We start from the raw sequence: 22,138 nt of genomic DNA, 5'->3' as shown, positions 1-22,138 counted from the left end.
GCTGTCACTGAGTCTCCGTTAGCACTTTGAGAGAGAGTCCCGTGGCCTTAGCGGCCGACAGTGCCAACGAGCTGTGCGTCCGCTTGCTGGACAGTTCCGGGGGGTGTGTGGGCGTGTTTTGCTGCGGGCGGACGGAGGTCGCCGCGCTTGCTGGCAGACTGCTCCGGGGGTAAGCGTTGTGTGTGAGAGTGTGTGTGCTGGCGGAGACAAGGGGAGGTGCGTCGAGGGGGAGGTGGGGTGGTGGGGAGCAGCCTGGGGAGGGGGGCCGCTGGTGCTGGAAGAGACGGTGGCGGGCGGGAGACGGGGATGGGGGAGAGTCTATAGCACTTAAATCTGAAGAAGTTGGGCTGGGGCAGCCTCCTCCTTGAAGGTAGCGAATGCACTTCTTTTTCCTCCTAGGAACAGTCAGAGAGAGTTATCTGTGAATAAAGTGTGGATGGTAAACGTCAGCAGGCTTCGGTGAAGATGCAACATTCACACTGAGGTCAATGATCAGGGAGACAAATAGACACAGTGAACAACAGCAGTATTAGCATCACTCTTTGGATGTCTTTATATGAAGTAAGTCATCTCCTGAGTAACACAAACAGGCTGCTGCAGTAGTGTAGCTGCTACTGTTTTCATCTTGTCAGTCTGTGTGTGTTCACGGTAAAATGCAATCTTAGGCATTCCTGCTACAGCAGGAACTGCTACTAGGATGGTTTAGACACGCAATATGCATCACAACAGCGTAAGATGCAGTTTGTGTTCCTACAGCATCAACCAGGACCATAATTACAGCTGACCACTCATGTTGTTATAGTGACAAGTACAAGGAGCCACTTAAAGCGAGGATTCACTCAGCAGAGTAATGAGCAGTCATGCAAAGATGTAGCAACTAGAGCTCTTAGAGTACACAAGAGCTCTAAATCCCAGGTTTGAAAACACTGAGACAACAATACACAGGAAGTGTGTTTAGTTTGGTTAGCTTTAGTTGCAGTGACCTGTGACGCATATAATTATCAATACCGGGAGGTCTACATATTCACAGCTCTTCTGAATGTCTTAAATTGGCCCCTATCCATATTAAAATGACAAAATAAAAACCAAAATTCACACCAATAAAACTAAAGTGAAACTAAACCGAAACAAGAAAAATGAATGTAAAATTCAGCCAAAAAAACTGGACCCTGGACCTTTGTGAAATTCGGCATCTGATAAAATCTTTTTGTTGAATCTGAGGTTAAAAATATTGAAAAGAAACTCTGTTTAAATTTGAAAAAAATCTTCTTGATAAGTAAATTAATAAATGTCTGGTTCTTGACAAAACCGTGGATAATGGAGACGGAAAATACCACTCAACTTCAAAGTGAATAAAAAACCCCTTCTGTGATTTATTAATACCATTAGTATAAATGAATGAACCCCTTTAATTAAGGATTAACACACAAAGCCTACGAGTGACAGTTTCACTTAACATTAGTGACACAAATGTAGTATTAGTATTGCGTAACAATTAGTTCAGAGTTTCAGTTTTCGACTTTGTTCTGAACTAAACGTATTACATGTGTCTAATAGGCGATCGGCAGCACCCCTGCTGTGCTGTGTGAGGTGTTATACTTAAAAAGCAGACTTGTGTACCGCTGAGTGCAGCATCAAAGCAGTTAACAGGATCCCATGATCATTACCAGAATATGATATGAGTCACCAGGTTTAACCGCAAGGAAAGGCGCTAGGCCATATTTAGAGAGGGAGAGAGGGAGGAAGAGTGCAATAGAAAGTGATTTCTAAATGTCAGAGTTCACCATCAAAAGGGCGCCTGTTACCACCAATCGCATGAATGGAGAAAGTTGAAAGCAGATGGGCATGAGAATGCCGTCAAAATGCAAAGCTGCAGGGAAGCACGCGTGCGTCTGTATGTGTGTGGTGTGTGTGTGTGTGTGTGCGTGTTGAGCTGTGGTGATAGGATTTGCCTCTAACCGCATTCAGCCCCCTTTGTTCTCTCAAAGCGAAATAAACACACACACACACACACACACTCAGATTTCCATGACGTGATGGTGGGGAAGACGACAGGGTTTCTACACTGCTGCGGTGGTAGAAACTTTTTTCTGCACAACCACACAGATTCCTGACTCCCGCAGCAAAGCCGCTGGGCTGCGTACTGAAAATCCTAAAACAGAGCTGTTGACGGGCCCGCTTCTGATCCTTTATCTTGTACCGCCAACATTTGTCTGTTTTACTGTGGAGAAGAACACAACTGAGAGCGCCGCAGCTTTGAGAAAGGTTAAAAAAACTCGGATCAATGCTGTACTAAATGAGCTGTAGGGAAGTAAGGCTGCCCAGCTCAGGCAGATAAATAAAATAAACCTGGAATCCAGCGTAACCTGATTTCTAAATAATCCCTTGCACCACCCGGTTTCCTGTTTTACTTGTTAAAAATACCAGCTGCCTCAGACTAATCCCGTGCTGACGAGGGAAAAGTGGGAAATTCCCAGCTTGAGTTTAGAAGCATGGTTCCTGACATGATTTAATGGTTTCCAATATGGCTGAGCTTAGAAATACAATAAAGCTTCTTCAAGCTCAGAACATGTGAAAGTTTGCCACCTCCAAGAGAGCTCTACCTCTTACTGTCTGAGCGTGCATCAGCAGGAGCGATGCACTGAATAGATGGATAAATGGGAAGAATGATGGGGGTGGGGTGGGGGGGGGGGGTGTTTGTCTGATAGCAGTGTTATCAGCAGCAGCAGCAGCAGCAGTGCCAGCAATGGCGGCATTGTGCTATGGAGTGAGTGAGGCGGATGGTTGGTACACACCTGCAAGGACCGCACCAGTCTGTTTGTTGGTTGAGGCCGAAGCGAGCCCGGCATTTCTTAGGAGAACCCGGGTCTGAGCACAATGCACAGCATGCACAGAAAAAGGAAGGGGGAGGGAAAGCAAAAATAAAGAGGAGCAGAGGAAGAGGAGGGAAACAGGTTAGATGATAAAGGACACGGGACAGAAAACAAAGACAGAAGAAGAGAGAAACAAGCTCGTCAGGGCCGGGACAAAAGCACCACTGGGGCTGTTTGGTCGGAAAAAAAAAAAAAAAAAAGCCATCAGGTAAAACTGTTAGTAGACGGTTACAGCACAATGCGACATTAACAACCAGCAGATTAACACCCAACACAACTTAGGTAAACATGTCAGTCAGTTAACACACAGAGGAAGAAGCAGCCGTGCTGTGACACTGTTAGTAGTGCACTTTAAGGGCTTTCAGTTTCTAAAAGGAGAAACATCTGCTAAAAATAGAGCAATGTGCAAAAGTCTTTAGCCACCCCTCATTTCATTATTTTTTTGTAAGGAAAATGGGAAAGAGAAGCAGCAATTTATTGAAACGCGCACACGTGCAAATACAGCACATAGGACCAAAACAGAAGTTTGTAGAACGAGCTTGAAAGTCAGTATTTTACTATGACCGCCTTTATTCTTCAGCACAGCCTGAACTCTCTGAGGCAGCTTTCTTGTCATTTCTTTAAGCAGTCTCCAGGAATAGTTCTCCAGGCTTCTTGAAGGACATTCAAAGCTCTTCTTTGGATGCTGACTGTCAGGATGATCCCACACTGCTTCAACAATGTTGAGGTCCGGGCTCTGGGGAGGCCAGTCCATAACTGACAGTGTACTATTGTGTGTTTGAGATCACTGTCGTGCTCAAAAATGAAGCGGTTGCCAGTCAGACACTTTCCAGATGGCACTGCACACTGAATCAAAATCTGATGGTACTTTTCTGCGTTCATAATTGCATACATAATTACATAATTACATTGACCAGATCTCCAACACCACTGGTTAAATGCAGCTGCCAACCATGACAGAGCCTCCACCGTGTTTTACAGATGGATGTAGATTAAATCCAGGTCTTGCATTGTTTTGAAAACCCTCAGCCTTTTCTCCTGTAAGAATGGCTTCTTGACAGGCACCCTTCCACTGAGACTACTTTTTGATGATGCACTGGGAAACAGTAGATGGATCAACTGAAGGGCCAGTTTCTTTCAATTGTTTTTAAGGACACACTGCACACCATGCTGAAATATGCCAAGTTTTGGCTGTCAGCTCTTTGGGAATCACCTTGTTGGTGCAAAAATACCATTTCATGCCTGTAAAACTCTTATTTGGCATTTTATGTTGATTCAGGTGAAGAAACGGGAAGAAATGGTGTGTTGATTTTAATGGTTCGTTGTTTATGTAAAGCACATTAAGTTGCATTATGCATGAAATGTGCTATATAAATAAAGTTGCCTTGCCCTGCCTCTTTGTAACAGGCTGTTAGTACCAGTGCCTAAAGATAAAAATTTAAATGGGTTATTTGCTAAGCTGTCTGAACACTGACCTATGAATCCTTCAAGCATAAAAAAACAAACAAACAAAAACGTCCTCTGAAAATGTCCAGGTGCGAGGACTGGACTGAAAATGAATCCAAAGGAAAACTTTGAAAGACTTTCACAAAGTCGGGAGAATTATTGCTCAGGACAATTTTTAAAAATTGCATGAAATTCTGGCTCCTTGGAAACAAACTATAAAGAAACGAGGGGTGTTCTGGACTTTTCCACAGTACCGTAAGCAAATATTATAATTCTTATGATCACTTCCCCTTATTGAGCTGTTTCTGCGTGTAATCTTTTAAAAGAAGCATCATGTTAGTGTTGGGAGAGCCCTTGGGTCGCTCTGGTACGAGCTGAGGGGGAATCGGTGCTTCGTTCTCTTTTATCTGCTGCTGCGCCTCGAGGAAGACGCTGAACAGCCACGTCCCTCTCTAACGTGATCAAAAAAAACCAAAAAAACTGTTACAACTTCTTATCGTCTCACCCTTGATGCCATCCTGCTGATGCTGTAGTACCTTTTATAGTATTACCGCAAGCACGCAGGTGGTTTACTTGGGACATGTGGATAACTACCACATGTGTTCTTGTAACAGAACAGGTCGGAGTTGAGAAACTTATTGTTCTTCCACGGCGGTGGAAAAGGGAAAATGGTAGTCATCCGACATGATGTCTGATTTGCTTTTTTTTTTTTTTTTCTTTTTTTTTTAAACTTGGAACAGCTAAGCTCAGCATAAAGTTTTGCACACTGGGATTTGAATGTTTGTAATTGAGGTTACATGGAAAGCAGAGTGGGTGGGTGGTTTGACGTTTGAGACACATCCTGCACACCGAGATGCCGTGCCGCACACAGCGCCAACGCAAATTCGAGCTCAACTGAATTCTGTGAAATCCAGCAGAGTCGACACTGGTCATTTCTGTAAACGTTTAACCACCTGTCAGACAAGAGCAAGGAAATGTATTTATGGGTTTACCTGTGTTGGAGTCCTGCTGCTTCTCCCTTTTTCTCCTCTTCTTCTTGCCCTGTGGGAGGGGGAAAAAAAAAAAAAAAAAAGCCACGGCAATGAAATGAGTCTGACTCTTGACTGCGTTGCTATAACTTCACAATCAGGGCTGGAAACTAACAGCAGACTTTTATTACAAGCAGGATAACTGTTACGTGCAAGTTTTTTTTTTTTTTTGTAAAGGTAATAAGCAGCTGTTCTTACACAGTTTTTAAATCAGTGTGTTCAATTCAGCTGAAATGTGCACTGTAAAAGCTGAGGTTTCATATGGTACGTGTACATCCACGTTAGGTGTGTAAGGCTTTAAAAAGATGAATTCAGATTAAAGTCATTGTAAACTCCTGAATCTTTTCATATTACTGTTTGCATTTGTTCGTGTCCCCGGGCGGATTGTAATGAGTGACTGTTGAGGTAAACATCAGAGCTGTTCACACAGATCCGGTGATGGTGAAGTGAGGCCTCATATTTGGGTGCGATGAAGGATGTGGGTACAGAAATCTACCGCCTACGCTTCAATGTCTAAACCTCCTCAGCTCGCTGTCAGCATTGTATATGTGGTTACTCCTCTTGCAAGTGCACCATTCTAAAGCTTCTTAATCCGTGGGTGTATGTGTGTGTGTGTGTATGTACTAGTCTATATGTAGTGTTTTTGTGGGGGGACTTGGAGGAGAAACCCTCCACAGGTGCGGGGGTGATATGCGGAACTTCTCTTCCTGTTTTGCTAGTAGGTCCAGTGGCTGTTTTTTTGTTTTTTTTTATTCAAAAGGAGAACAGGGGCAGTGGGGAGTGCAGGGTTTTGTTTTTTTAAATGCAACAGACAATATTTAAAGCTCAGGCCTTAGGCTGTGAATGCATGTGGATGCCATCATCAAACAAGTGGCCCTTTCAGGCTCTCTCTTTACAATCCTGGACTTGGTGATCGATTGTGTTGCATCATTAAAAATATATTACAGGGATATTGTCACATGAAGGGAGCATTCATACCTAAATCTGCACTGGCCTGCAGTGCTATTTATTCATCTACTGTAGATCGTTTTGATTTGAGTTGCACGCTTTTAAAGAAATTCTATTCAGTAAAAGGAAACAGTGCCAAAAAAAAAATACATTGGACTATTTTCTGTCTGCCTGTCACTAGTATTATGGTGCATCTACCCGTGACAAGAGGTTTGCCCTCATGACAGCATGGCAGGATGTAAACATTAATGGTGACCCCTTTAAAGTGAGCAGTAAATCATCTGCAAGCTTTCTTCGACTGGGGGCTGCAGACAGCAAGACAGAAACAGCTCCTACGTGAAGCTGATCACATCAAACTAGTGCAATCTGGGCAACTCAAGCCAAAACTATTTCAATTAGCTCTAGGGAAAATATATACTTGAGTTTGAGGTGAACTATCCCTATAAATTCTGCAAAATTTAACCCTACACCTATCAAAAAGCCACCAAGAATGGATTGTGTTTGATTACAGTGCTTAAAATCATGACATTTGTCCATAGGAACCATTTAAGATGTTAAGAAATGTTCAAAGCTCCATGCACACAGCGACAGCTCCTACATCTATGATCAGAGTACTAGAGCTCTGGTTTATAACATATTCACAACATCGCGGGGGTAATTTTTGAGCGCAGAAATAACGCTCCCTCAGTTGGCTTGCAGCCCTTAATTTTGACACATGTGGTCATGAGGGTATCTTCTCGCGCTACTCTGTTATCTGTGTGACATGCAATGCGAGTTCAGATGTTTCAAACGTGTTATAAACCACAGTCCAGATAAGGTGTTACCAAGGTCCCACGACTGACTGCCTGCAAAGTTCAGCTCAGTAACCAGTCACATGTATGAGAAGCAAGAGAGTGCAGCAAAGAAAAAAAAAAACATCAACAGGGCTTTCTTCCTTTCAGTATATCCACAACCTGTTTTACAGATGTCTTGGTGTATTGTTACCAAAAAAAAAAAAAAATGAAGGTGCTGTGTTTTAAAAAGTCAATTAAGGCAGCAAGGCAGTGAGGCCAGCCATGCAGCCCTGCTCTCTGTTAGTTGAGCAAACGGGCTGATTTATACCTCTGTGTGATTTAGTGTTTCAAAGGTTATCACACTCACAGTCATAGCTGCTGCAAAGTGCAGACTTTTGCAGAACGTATCCACAAACTGACCAATCAGATCTGCTCGTGCGGCTGCCGCAGCGTGGGTGCTGTTTGTGAGGCTGACGTGGGTGAGTCATTAAGATTTTTTGGAAGGTGCATGCAAGCTTTGCACAGGAATACCCACAACCACTTTCATGCATCTCCTCACATACTTGTTTTTGTTTTTTTTGTCCCCCCACCACAGAGGTATAAATCCACCATAAGACGTGTCCCTACCCAATCAGCTTTACTCTTTTCCCCTGCGACCCCGCTAAGGCCCGCCTCCTGCAAGAGTTCAACAGCAAACTGAGAAGTCAGAGGCACACAGCAGGCCAGATTCAGCACAAACCCCACAACATGAAACTAAAATGCATGCACCACATTGGTTTATTTGTTATATTTAATAACACTGACAGTACTGACAGTTTATGCCACAGTAGCCAGCATGTAAGTACTTTTTACAACAGAGTTCATGGGACTGATCCTAGTTTTGGGTTTATGTACACATAATTACATGAGAGAGCAAAGTGGTTGGAATCAAATGATTTGTACTCTTCACATTTTCTAATTTTATCAAAATAAGTTTTCTCATTACAGAAAACAAAGCATAAATATATTCCACTGACTTCTAACATTTTTTTTAACATATTTGGAACATATTTGAAAAATCAATGGCAGAAGAATCCAAGGGAAGATTTTAATTTGCAGCACAAAAACTGCAGTTCAAGAGTTTTTTTTTGGGGGGGGGGTTCCAATTCTTAGTGCAGGTCAAGCACAGTTTTTAGTGCATTTTTAGAGGTCGCCACAAGAAATCACTGTTTTCTGTAAACTGTGGTAAACCAGTACAAATGGAAAATTATATAGTTTGCAGATACTGCAACATTCCCTACCTCATATACCTTCATTTTTCTATTTAAAAACAAACAAACAAAAAAAAGAGGGGGGGGGGGGGGGGGGGGGGGGCTTTGCACTTTCCTGCTTATGTTTTCAATCAGCTCAGGAAATTAGTCATATCAGCTTGTTTTTCCTTCTCATTCTGAATACGCTCACGAGCACACGGGGTAAGAAGAAAATATTCTTACGTAGTTGTCTCTAGCAGACCAAGTTGGGTAGAGCTGCATGTGCAGTTGTCTTTCCTTTCTGGCCAACTCGTAGTACTTGGCCTGTTCCTCGCGGGTCAGTGCGTGCCACTGAAAAGACACATGCAAGAGAAAGAAGGTGAGGATTTTCACTGACGTGCCTTTAAACAGTCTCTGCTGGGTTTAGGTCAGTTAAGCCGGTTATAAAGTCAACAACAAGTCAAGGCCTTCTTTTATGTGGGAGACAGAAAAAAAATGATAAACTATACAAACTGTACATTCAGTCACTGCATTTGCTAAATCAAATAATATTTTACACTGATGTTAAAAAGAAAACAGAATAAAATACACAATAATGAACTGACCTAATCAATAAACCTGCTTTTTATTGAGGTTATTAAAGTATATTAAATGGTTTTGTGTGTGTGTGTGTGTGTGTGTGTGTGGAATGTTTGCTCATTTTGATTTTAAATGAATTCAAACTGAGATTTTTCTGTCCACAGGACAGTTTTCCCCTTTGTCCAACACAGATGAGGGTGGGCCCACAGTGGGTGGCTGTGCTCACCATCAGTGGTTTCCTCAAGTGTTCCTGAGCCTGTGCTGTGATTACAATCACAGAATCATTTCTGGTTTTTAATGCAGGGCAGCCTGAGGGCCCCAAGATCACTTTCCAGCCTCGTACTCAAATTCTTTGACTCTCCCAATGATATTATGTACCGTAGACACAGTTTTACATTTAGAAACAAAACCCTTAAACCTCGTTAACTATTAGCCACTGCAATATTTCATAAAATGGCGTATTCCATTTTTCCTACGGAAAGACAACTCCTAACATAATCGTGGTACAGTGGTTAAAACTGTCGCCTCACAAGAAGCTGCTTCCTGGTTCAAACCTCTGCGTGGAGTTTGCATGTTCTGCCTGTGTCTGAGTGGGTACTTTAGGTTCCTCCCACAGACAGAAAGACACAGTTTTATCTTCTGAACTTTTCCAGCTTCTCTTACTCCTGTCCCAACATTTTTTTTTTTTTAAAACATATACTGACTTTAGATTTTTCAATAAACTGTAACTCTTCTCACTTTTTTGTACCACTATCAATTATATATCAACTCTGAATAATTTGGAAATCATTGGCTTCTGTTTTTGTTTACATATCCCTCTGCAGCCTAACCTTTCTTGAGGAGCAGGATTGTGGCAGTGTAGTATAATCTGTATATTAATAAGGGGCAGACGTAGTTCAGGAAAGGTGGATCATTTACCAGTCGGAAGGTCGGTGGTTTGATCCCCAGCTCCACCAGTCTGCATGTGGAAGTATCCTTGAGGATTGGAATGTGTGTGTGTGTGTGTGTATTAGATAAAAGCGCTTTTATGAGTGTGTGTGCGATTGAGTGAATGAGGCTTGTACTAGAAAGTGGTCCGAGTGCTCGGTTTGAGTAGAATAGTGCTGGATAAGTACCAGCGCAGTTAATCTCACAAGCACCAGTAAGTGAGGGAAACAGAGGTCACATTACCAGAGTCTTCTCATGTTCCTCATGTGTGAAATTACAGACTGACCTGGAAGTAGGATTAGTCTGTTTTTTATTGCGCGTGTCTGGTTGTGTGTGTGTGTGCGTGCGCCCCTCACCCTTCGTCCCAGAATCTGATTGATGGCCGCGCTCTCTTTTAATGTGCACTCTGCGATGACCTTCGCCCTCATCTCCTTCATGTAAAGCATGAAGGCGTTCAGGGGTTCTTGATGACCGGTTCTTAGGCTCCTTCTCCCGCTTGGCCTCCACCTGTGGCTTCCTGATGAAGGCGAAAGAAGGGGAGGGGGTGCTGGTTATGATAGGTGAAGGAACGAGAGTGTGAGAACTTTATTCTTTTTTTTTGTCATCTGTTTTGTTAACTTGTGTCAAGAAAGACCTGGACAAATCACATCACATGTGCATGGGGAGTGGGAAGGGGGTGGGGGTTAATGAAGGGTGGAACAGTGGAATTTAAATTAACCTAAAACAGAGCAAGGATGGCAGGAAGTGTGGACTGTACTTACACATACATGCTCCTGTCATACTGCTCGTGCTCCTGTTTGCCTGTAGGGGGCACTATGGCTGGGTGGGGGATCCCTGTAGGATGCATGCTTGATGGGCCCAGCATCAGTGAGTGAGAGAACCTGGTGGAGGTAAAAGAAAAAAAAAGAGCAAAGGGGGCAGAACAAGACAGAGAGAGAGAGAGAGAGAGAGAGAGAGAGACAAAGAGGTGAGTTCACAGAGATGCACTGAGATAGGAGCAGGGAGGGCGGTAAGCATCAAAGCAAGAGCGACAGTTTTATGTAAGCAGTGAGCCTGAAAGCATGGAGAGTCCGCTGGGCTTTATATCAGTCTTGTTTGTGTTTCATCCTGTGTCCACAGCTGTGTAAATTCAATACAGAACACAGGACAAATGTGATTGCTGAGTGACAGAGAAGCTCTTTAAAGTTTATTTTTCTGTGATGTCAAAATTCACCACCACTAGAGGGCGACCAAACATTACTGGGAGAGAGAGAGAGAGAGAGAGAGAGAGAGAGACTGGGCACTAAGGGGGAAATGCTTCTTCACTTGTCACATCTTGACTTGTTAGAGCAAAAAAAACGTATCCCAACAAACACAATGTGATCCAGCAGCTTTAAATTTCACATATTTTCCTGCCTGGATGAAGGCCGAAGAGCCAATTAACATAATTTAAAAACAGGAGGGTGTGTGATGTCATTTGTCTCTCATTGTCCCATTTTGGGTTCTTAAACACTGTGTCTCTTATCTTATGTGTCTATTCACTAAAGACAGGAGACTGTGAGAAATCCCCACCTGTCACGCCAGACAAGTTGGCAATTCTTTCCCAATTTAGGTGAGGCCTAATGCAAAGAGAAAGCATGTGTGTGTTGCAAGCATTGATCTTTAATGGTTCGCGTTCAAATGAGTCAAATTTGACCCTTAAGCAAGCCAAAGCAAATGCACAAAAAAAAAAAAACCCTCTTAAACTCACAGTGGGTTCACAATTAATTTTCCTGTGTGTGCTCGAAAATATGAAAAGCATCTGCAATGGCAGCTTTTTTTTAAACATCTAGTTTTTACAGCCAGATAAGGACAACACACACAAAAAAAAACCAGAACAGAGTTTAAAGGCAGCAAAAAAGGAGGAAAAAAAAAAGCAGTTGTCCAAATGGTTGTTTCTGCATGTGTGTGTGTGTGTGTGCGCGCGTCTGTAGCGTTTCATATTCTGCAGCAGCGAGTAGCTTGGCTCGACTCAGCTTGTTTTGGCGAAACACTGAACCGATCCTGTTTACAGCACACTGGCTCCAATAGAACTTTTTACAGCAGCTGTCCAAGAAATCTGACGGCGTGGCCGAACATGAGTTTGCCAAGGTGAATGGAAAACGCCTGCTCAGGCGTTTTAAATGTGCTATAAACAGGAGTTGATGATGCAGAGTGTTTTTTGCCCCCCCCCCCCCCCCCCCCACTTGGTCCAGCCTGGCTCAAGCTGGCCTGTCGGCTTACGGTACCTGGAGTAGGACGAGGCGCTGGAGAGATTGGAGGAGTAGGGCTGCCTGAATCCACATGGGGACAGGGCAGGATAGACAGGCTGGCTCTGCCTGCCACAGCACAGCAGAGGGAAGAGACGGGAGCAGAAGATTTTAATTTAGCAGGTAAAAGCTTTTTTAGCCCTTAATGGCAATTTAAATCCACACTGAATTTAAGGAATTTGGCAGAAACAGAATCAGATCACTTCAAGGAACACTTCTAGAAAAATTATTCCACTACATAATCTTCCAAATTCCTATCATTTTTTCTTTTCCTTCCCCCGAAATCTACTTTCATTTTCCATCCCTTATCGCTAAACATAAATATGCAAATTGTCTCTTAATCTTGTGGAAAGTTTTGCAGAGATGCTTTCAAACTCACAATCAGGTTTTCTTTTTTTTTGTTCTGTGCGTGTTCTGACATAAACTCATCCCATATACATTTTACACTGCATTGCATTTTAATATGTAAATAAATAGAACAAACTTCAGGACGTGTGCGCCATTTTTGATCATTCTAACATAAAGTTAATGCCTGTCGTTATGCTGTGGTGCACAGCGATACCCCCTGGAAAGCCTGGATCAGCACTGTTGACAGCTGTGTGTCAATACTTGACTTACTGGGAGCACAAACAAATACTCACACCGTGGGAGGTCGAGGGTGGGGAGCGGGAGCAGGGAAAAGCCTTTGATATGTAGAAAACCACACTTCTACCTCCAGAGAGCCAGCGCAACCATCCTCCCCTTGAACTGATTCATCCTCGTGTCTCACTCACTCCAACCCACATCTACCATTTAAACCACCTTTACAATCATCATAGTCATCACACACAGTTATCTACTTCTTCCTCCTCGTCTCAACTGTATCCATTCTTAAGTCCCAGGAAAGTGGCTCTTCATGTAGAGAAAAGCCCAGCAGCAGAAACCCTAAACTGGGATGAGATCCAGAGATTACTGGACTCAGCTCCTGCTGTAATCCTGTTTCAGCTGAGGTCACACTACAACACAGATCAGACAAAAGTGGTTCAAACTAAACGGCCCGTCCACTTTTTTTTTTCTTTTCATATGAGTCAAACAGTTCACCAATCAGTCCTATACACTTTTGGTCCACAGCCACTAAAATAAATTAAAGTTCCTATATTATTCATTTGGGTTTTCCCCTTTGTTTAGTGTGCTCTGTAGCGTTTCATGCATGTAAAAGCTCTGCAGTTAGAAACCCACAGAAAGCACTGATGCTGTGATGCACGAAACTCCTCATTTGTAGCCCAGGCCTTTTTTCCTGACTTATTTACATCACTGTGTAACAAGTTTGCATAGTTCACACCTAGCCCTAACAGGTAGCTTAACACGCCGGCAATCAAACAATGAGCAGCTGCTTCACAATCTGACATTTTTATTTACGTGACACAGTCTTAACACCCAGCGCCTGAGGAACCGAGAAAAAGGCTTACTTTTGCACTTTAAGCAACTAACCTGGCTGTTACCTTTAACTTTAGTCATGTGCCCACAGGCCAGAGCTGTGTCCAAATTTGCATTGCAAAGGGCCATTTAGAAACAGTGGAAAGTGATTTAAAACCATTAAACAAGGACTGAGCGGGAGATGCTGTTTTTTCATGTTGCCTTTTGCACTAGTAATGGAAACTAAAGTCAACTGGATTTCTAGTTAGGATTCTGCTGACTGTATACTTGTTGAAAACTTGACGGGTACTTAGTACATAGATCGCCTGAGCTAATATCCAAACCTATAATTCTAGAAAGTGATCTGGATCTGCAGCAAAATTTACTCAGTTGCACCTCTGCCCATTCCCCACCTCTCCACCAAGTTTAATAAAATTTGGCTTAATAGTTGTTTTTTTTATGTGATCTTGCTGACAGCTCCTTGGTCCCTGCCTTGGTGGAGAAATATATGGTCATGATGGGATTAATTATGGAAACAATGTTATTGCAAGAAACCATTTTGAGACATTGGTTTCCTGACCTCTACAATAGTGGGGGGGGGGGGGGGGGGGGTTCTTAGCTAACAGCTAAATGGTTGAGTCTACTCTCAGAGAGCTATGATAGGCTTTTAAAAAAGGAAGCCTTAAGGACTAAGAGCTAAAACAGAGTGTTTCAGGCAGGGGGCTGAAAAGAGTTGTACTGTATAAGAAATGTCTTCTCTCGAATCAGCAGACTCCCAAGATTGAATTATGAGCCTTTATATTAATATAATATGGGCCCGGTAATTGTGCACTCCTCATGTGGACTGTCATACATGCGCCATACAACAGCAGCTGCTGAGTGACAGCACCCGCAAACAAAGAAAAAAAAAACTGTAAAAAAGCATGGATAGAGAGCGGTATGCTGGGAATGAAATGAAAACCTCAACGACAACCTGCTCTGTTGTGTTACTTTATACATTGTTGCCCTGTGTCGATGAAAACAGGGCAAAGGAAAGATTTTGATGCTTTATTTCCAACAGAAACTGCAACTGTTCTGATGCCAAGAGCCTCAAAAAGATTTCTAAAAGCTCTCCTGTCCTTCAGGTTCGTAGTCAAAGGGCCGATGAGTACAATTCCATTGTGTTGGACTAACAAAGTTAGCATAAAACATGAACTCTCGCTTCTTCCTTGAAGCCAGTCTTGGTCACATGACATTCAATGCACTCAATTATCAGCCAGACCTCTTTACTTGTCATTTAAGCTGCTCATTGACAAAAAAAACCAAAAAAAACTATAAGCCACGTTCTTCAAATCTCTTACGACTACTATTTTACATGGTCCTGTATTATTCTTCTGTTCTCTGATAAAGTTTAAAATATTCATTTTAAATGTTAGCATCACTTAAAGCAATGCTCTGTGGTCAACTTAAAAGCTTATATCATTCCTGCTGTAATAAATCTAAGCAGCCAATAGGCTTAAGGGACGTATGGAGGTGATCATGGAGGGACGGGACTTTTTTTAAAAAAAAGAAAACAACAGAAAACAACAGTTTGACATTTAACTGCTCATTCCCCTTGTTATCCCCCCCCCCCCCCTCCCCCCTCCCCCCCTTCAACAAAGAAGCACTCTATATGGGGCCAAAACAAAGCAGATAATCTGGGTTAAAGGAGATTAGCTGTTAGTAATACTTGTGAAAATCCATGGTGAAGTGTTCTTGTCTGAAAAAGATAAAACGCCTGGAAATCACAGACTTGAGAAACATCTAGGGAAACACAGCTCGTCCTACAGAAGCATGAAAAAAAAAAAAAAACACCCAAAAAACCCCACACATGTAAGCTAATGCACACACAAACTTTTAAAGCTTTCATCCCAAATCTCCATGACATTTGATGTAAGCCTTTAACTATTCCGGGAGGGGATTTGTCCAGGCACAGATGCTGTAGGTTGGAATAAATGGATTTGTGTTGATCCATAAATCAATGGAAGTTTGACATTATAAGTTCACAATCAACCAGCATGACATTGGGGGCTCACAATCAGCTCTGAATGGATGGAAACCTGAATGACTGAATACAGAACAGATGTGGCCGTTTTAGGTGTCCCAGTGTAGCTTTCTGCATCGCCGCGGCCGTCGCTTCGACCCCATAAGAAACAAGCTTAAGGAATTCGATCTCTAAAACACAGTGCAGTGGATTAAAGCCAGAAACCAACTTTTTTTTTTTTTAAATTCATAGTTTGGAGGTCTTTGAATCCACTGGATTGTGATGTGATGGTAACCATAGGGACATCTTTAAAGAAGCAGCATCCTTCAGTTTTAAAAATCTTCTTTATAGACAGAGAAAATGTGCTCCAGAGGACTTTATTGAGGCCAATCACCATTATTTTTGATTAATATTTCATTCAAAGTTTGCAGCTGTCAGCATTCATTATGTTTTAACCAGAGGCCACGGGTTGAAGTCCTGAACAAACAGGATCAAAGGCTGTGGCTTCCACGACAATGGGTTATCTGCCCTGACACCAGATGAGCCTGTGATGTATGTCCATCAACCCAGGTCAATTAAATGATAACGGTGTTTGGGAAGAACCGGGGACAACAGTTTGGAGGACACTGCCGCTCCTTTAATCAGTCAGAAAAAGGAACATTTGTGGGGTTAAGGGTCACATTAGTTACAAGTTTACGGTGGGAAATCTGGTCACAGAAAAACACCGCTGATTGGATTAAGTAAAATGTAAAGGCCAAATTCAAATCCCCTGATTGTGACCAACAAATCTATTCAGTTTACTTTGTTTACAAGGTTACCAGCACACCTGCTGTAACCTTGCGTGTCCTCATGAGTGGCATACCGTTACTGTGTACTTTTCTGCTGAACATTTTCCAGGATTAACTGACAAATTTAGTCTATAGGATGCTAGAAAATAGTGAAAAATGTCCATCACATATCACCAAAGCACAGAAAACCTGAAAGAAATCTTCACATTCAGAGGGCAGGGCTACTTTTTTGTGCTGTTTTTACTTAGAAATGACACAAATGATTAATCTAAAGTCCTGTGCAGCCATACACTTCTTTCCAAGTGCAGGGCGTCGACATCTGGTAATTTTTCCATAAAAGCCACAACAACAATCTTACATCAAGTCCGACCTGGTAACATTTACAGAACATAACACAAGTCTGAACTGAATACAGTCGCATTAGCGGACAGGCACGCACAAAACTACAGCTGCAAATCTCTCTCATGTGGCTCTGAATTGCTCGGCTCATTATAAAACATGACTGTCTGGGTGAGTGCCACAAACTCCATGCCTACTTGCTGCAATGAGATGAGGACTTTTCTCAATGACCTTTCCTGTATCACTCATCCCAATCCATAAGAGACATGCCAGAGTGTGAATGTCTCACAAGCTGCAGCACATGTACAACAAATCTTTTTTTTGTGCATGTGACAAAAATGGTGTGAACACCAAGGAGAGAAGTCTGTGCTGTGTCTGAATAAAGCCATGAGGAACTTTAATGTAAGCACCTGAATGGCATCCATTTAACAAACCGGCGAAGGTTTCAAAGGTACGTACTGCATGTCTAAGAAAGGGTTCATTTATATGCGTCTGTGTGTAAACTCACCAGCTCATAGAGGGAGTGATCTGGCCGACACCACCGGGAGAGAGGGAGTAATATCCTGAGAGGTCCTGGGATTGATGCCTGTGAACGCCTAGAGGACACGCAGACACACACACATTAACATCAATGTAATCACTGCATTCTCGATGTTAGAACGTCACCAGCTCATAGATCTGATGGGTCATTAGCGCTATAAGTGGCACTTATAGCGCTCACTTATGCCTAGTCCATCCTATCAAACTGTGTGTCTCAGATTGTGCATTGCTGCATACTCTGTGTGTGTGTGTGTGTGTGTGTGTGTGTGTGCGTGTGTGTGTGTGTGTGTGGGGAGTGGGCCCTCCATTAGGAACCGATGATGCCAGTCGGTTTCATTGGTTTATTCTACACAAGTCAAGGTCTGTCGTAAAAGCAGCCGCATTTTGAAAACACACACGGATACGGGCAAACGCACACCCAGACGTGCGTCCAAACAAACACTCTTTGTCTCTAGTTTTAGAGCAGAAATGTTTTCGAACAAAAGAAACACAGACAGCTCGACTCTGTGCCCTCACACAGAAAATATCCAGTCTCTCTCTCACTGTCTCGCTCTCTTTTTGCCCTTCAAAGGAAGTCATTTGTCAACAGGCAGCACCTAGCACTTAGTGCGGCCCGGCTGCTAACCTGTGTTTGCAGCAGAGGAATGTTCTAGATGACTGTAATTTGGCCGCGGCTCCGGGCCTGTTTCGGGACCCCGAGCTGCTATAAATCTGGATGACAGGAATGAGACTGAGTCAGTCAACCTGTCTCACCACTCAACCCTTCCTCCCATTCCTCTGTTTGTCCCACCACACCCTTCCTCCCTTCTCTTCTTTCTCATCCCTCATCCCTCCCCGCTGCCCTCCACCCTTCCACTGTCCGGGCTCTCTTACTGCTTTCTGCCCTCGTTCTCACCCCACCTTGACCCTTTTACCTCTCTTTTCCCTCCCTCCTGCCTCACTCTTTCATTAAAGACCTCAGCTCTTTTCGTTCCCCCCTTTCATCCTTTTTCTTCACCCGTTCCAGGATTTTATCAATACCTCACATTACACCTTCATTCCTTCTCGTGCTCACCCCCCCTGCATACCCTTGATTATCTTGCTTTTAAATAATATTAAATAACTCACAGTTTCGTGAATGCAGCTTGTGTGAACAAATAAATTTCACCTTGGAGTCCATGAAAAAGTGTAAACTGAAACTTCAACAGACTGAGGCTGCTACGTGACTGCTACGAGTACTTAGTTAAAATTGTTGAGCCTCACTAACAGAGCATATCTAAAAATGTTAGCGCAAGTGCTTGACTCAAACTGGTTTGCAGCAGTACAGTAATGATTAGCTGACCAGCCAAAGTAGCCACAGACCATGTGCAGTACACCACTTTACATCTATAACAAAAGAAGGGACTTTTGGGCTGCTGCAGTCACTTCCCTTAAGAGATGGTTCAACATATCAAAGTCTTGATCAGGGTAAATTCCATTTATTGCAAACATCAGGTTTACATTCAGAAAATGCTGCACAATAACCAACAGCAGCAAAACAAGGGGGGGACTTTTTGTTGCGTGGCAAAGTGCTGCATCATTTTGCGACACTTTGTGTCATCCAAGCCAATAAGTGCAACATTTTGGGAACCATTTTAATGTTGTGTAACATTTGCTCTGCTTGTTCTGTTGTTTCTACATCTAGTATGGTATTTTTCACTCTGTTTTATTCTGCTTTGAAGCATTTACATGATTTGACTATATAAAGCTACATTATTGTATTACAGTCAGGTTTGATTTAATTAAAAATAATGATTAATATATAACATTTGATTAAGATCTGAACTTATTTTTTAAAAGTGAGTTCCTTCCTTTTGTATGCTTTTTTTTTTTTTTTTTTTTACCTTACTGAGATGTTTTCTCAAATTGGTTTGTATTCGAGGTTTGCAGGCATTGGTTTATGCACAGCTCTCTTAAGGTCCTGCCACAGCATTTCAGTCAGGTTGAGGTCTGGACTTTGGGCCATCTCAACACCCAGATTCTTGTCTTTTGCAGCCATCCTGGTGTAGATTTGCCGTTCTGCTTAGGATCATTGTTCTGTTGCATGACCCAGTTTAGGCCAAGATTTAGCTGTTGGACAAATGGCCTCACATTTAAATACTTTGGTAAACAGAGGAGTTCATGGTCGACTCAACCTAACCAATGCTGCCAAGAGGCTTTCTCTCAGCAACCTCTCCAAACAAGCCATACTTGTTCAGTATTTTGTTATAGGTTGTGTTTAAAGATTTGGCTGCTGTAACACAATAACAGGAATTACAGTATAAATAAGGTATGTGATATCTTAAGAAGTGTATAAAGCAGCAAAGTGTAATTTTTTTCCCATACATACTCATAGGTGACTCATTATGACTACTTTAAATGTAACTGAAACAAGATTAAGAAATGTGTCAGAAATGTCGGCTGCTATGCTAAAAAGGCAAAGGTACAGTACACATCTGTGTACATAAAAACTCAGAAACAGAAGAAAAAAAAAACTCCCTACAGGTATCTGTATGTTTGCTAAAGATTAGACTGCTGAGAATACTGTCGCAGTATTTTATTTTACAGTGCAGCATGAAAGACTTTTCCTATCTCTAGCATTTCCTCCTCGAGGCAACAGCAGCTGAGGCTTTTGGGTATTGTAGTTTTTGTTTTTTTTTGAGGCATATGCCACACCAAACTGACAAAAAAATTTCTTAAATTATTCATGGACTTGCAAGAAGAAAATATCTATTCTGCACTCCACGCACCTTGTAGCATGTAGCACCGTGTTAAAAGGTGAAACCTGAAAAGCATTTGCTGCCACACAGAACCGCAGATATCAACATGGGCCATTTTGTTGCCTTGCTGCTAACAATCTGAATGTGAGCGTCAATATCAATACCGCAGATGGCTAACTTACAGATTCTTAATCTGCATTTAATCTGCTGAAAGTATCAGATTGCCTTCATAACTGATAGCAGCTGTTATGAAAACTGATGATCGGCAGTAATAACAACAGTGAACGCTAATACTTCTTGTGTGATATTGAAACTTAACATCCTTTTTCGAAATTACCCATTTTCCCTAAAATGACTGTATGGCAAACATCAAAGTAGAAATCCTACATGCACAGGATTTTATTTTAGCAGTTAATCTTCACACCTTAATGTGAAGGAAAGTTGACAGCGGTTTCTGTAAGTCACCTTTCTGCCTTTGCTATCAGTTTGTCTGCTGTTGGGAAACCTGAAGGGGAAAATTAGCAGCGGTAATGGGGCAGTTTTCTTTGGAATGCCCCTTTTAAAGCGACCGTCTAATAACAACTGCAGCAACTATCTCACGGTCTCCATGTCAGCATCTCGGGAAACACTTCAAAGAGGAACCATTTGAGTCAAAGTGGCGGTGCGTGAGCTCGGTATTAGAATGTGTGCATGTTAAACTGAGAGTCGAGCAGCTGAAAATAGTATTCCTGCACTGATAATGTGCTGTGGTGGTTATAACCACTGAGAGTGAAAGCGATGCAGCATCTGAGCCATTAAATGACTTGACAATGAGCCAGTGTGGTGTACATAAAAGAGCCCAAGACCAGAAGAAACTGTGCAAAGCTTTGTTACAGTAAGGGCGGTAATAAGTGCTGACAAATTTTACACAAATACTGGAACTGTTACTTTTTTAAGAGTATAAACATCAAAAGCTGCAGTAATAATAAAACTTTTTTTTTTTTACAGTGTAACACTACCGACTGTAAAAGTTGAATATGACTCTTATTTTTTTTCTTATTATTCATCTCCAATACACAGTTTCTCCATGTGTCCTTTTAAGCAGGGTGACTCACACTCTCGCTTCCAATTCAAAAATGCAAATGTAACAGCTAGCATGAGCACAAACAGCTTCTGATGTCCCAGTTTGAAATATTTTATGGTGTTACATTTCTCCTCTAATTGAACTTGAATTGTTTTAATTCTTCTGCTCACACATCTTTACACTGTATTCACTCTGTGCATTGTACAGCAACTAATTTTTCTATAAAATAAGGTGATTAAACTGTTTTTAGCCTCAAATGGTTAATAACTAACACAGCGTTAGTGTGCTGTTTATATGCGATGCTTAATCACAATGAAGCTATTCTGTTATAGTGATGTGACTGTAATGTAATCCAATTAACTTGCATCTGTATTATTAACAGAAAGCCTAACTGACCTGTACTTTAGCCCACAAGTCACATTTTAACCACATACTTTATTCTACACACTTCAAGAACTTTATCCACCTCACACCCAAGGTCAAATCATAATCAGTTAACTTAGCATGCATGTATTTGAACTGTGGGAGGAAGCCAGAGTACTCCACATGGAAAGGCCCCAGCCACGGTTTAAACCAGGAACCTTCTTGCTGTGAGGCAACAGCATCAATCACTCCATCATCGTGCTACCCGGAGACATGTACAGGTGCTGCTCATAAAATTAGAATATCATGAAAAAGTTGATTTATTTCAGTAATTCCATTCAAAAAGTGAAACTTGTATATTATATTCATTCATTACACACAGACTGATATATTTCAAACGTTTGTTTCTTCTAATTTTGACGATTATAACTGACAACTAATGAAAACCCCAAATTCAGTATCTCAGAAAATGTGAATATTTTGAAAAGGTTCAATATTGAAGACACCTGGTGCCACAATCTAATCAGCTAATTAACTCAAAACACCTGCAAAGGCCTTTAAATGGTCTCTCAGTCTAGTTCTGTAGGCTACACAATCACAGGAGAGACTGCTGACTTGACAGTTATCCAAAAGATGACCATTGACACCTTGCACAAGGAGGGCGAGACACAAAAGGTCATTGCTAAAGAGGCTGGCTGTTCACAGAGCTCTGTGTCCAAGCACATTAACAGAGAGGCGAAGGGAAGGAAAAGATGTGGCAGAAAAAAGTGTACAAGCAATAAGGATAACCGCACCCTGGAGAGGACTGTGAAACAAAACCCATTCAAAAATGTGGGGGAGTTTCACAAAGAGTGGACTGCA

At 42.1% G+C, this 22,138-nt stretch overlaps 1 protein-coding gene across 1 annotated transcript in view; it reads right to left on the bottom strand.

Moving 5' to 3' along the window:
- Window positions 1–217: 217 nt before the first annotated feature.
- tcf7 (transcription factor 7) overlaps window positions 218–22,138 on the bottom strand; it is a 73,586-nt gene continuing 51,665 nt past the window's right edge. Inside the window, 9 exon segments of the mRNA XM_030747180.1 lie at window positions 218–395; window positions 5,312–5,360; window positions 7,696–7,743; window positions 8,541–8,648; window positions 10,160–10,271; window positions 10,273–10,320; window positions 10,565–10,684; window positions 12,050–12,139; window positions 17,103–17,190. Of these exon segments, the coding sequence (XP_030603040.1) occupies window positions 328–395; window positions 5,312–5,360; window positions 7,696–7,743; window positions 8,541–8,648; window positions 10,160–10,271; window positions 10,273–10,320; window positions 10,565–10,684; window positions 12,050–12,139; window positions 17,103–17,190 (731 nt within the window). The 3' untranslated portion in view covers window positions 218–327.

The sequence above is a fragment of the Archocentrus centrarchus genome, chromosome 14 (assembly GCF_007364275.1).
Source record: "Archocentrus centrarchus isolate MPI-CPG fArcCen1 chromosome 14, fArcCen1, whole genome shotgun sequence".
Classification (NCBI taxonomy): Eukaryota; Metazoa; Chordata; class Actinopteri; order Cichliformes; family Cichlidae; genus Archocentrus; species Archocentrus centrarchus.
Note: the sequence above shows the minus strand (reverse complement) of the source record. Positions and strands in the feature narration are given on the sequence as shown.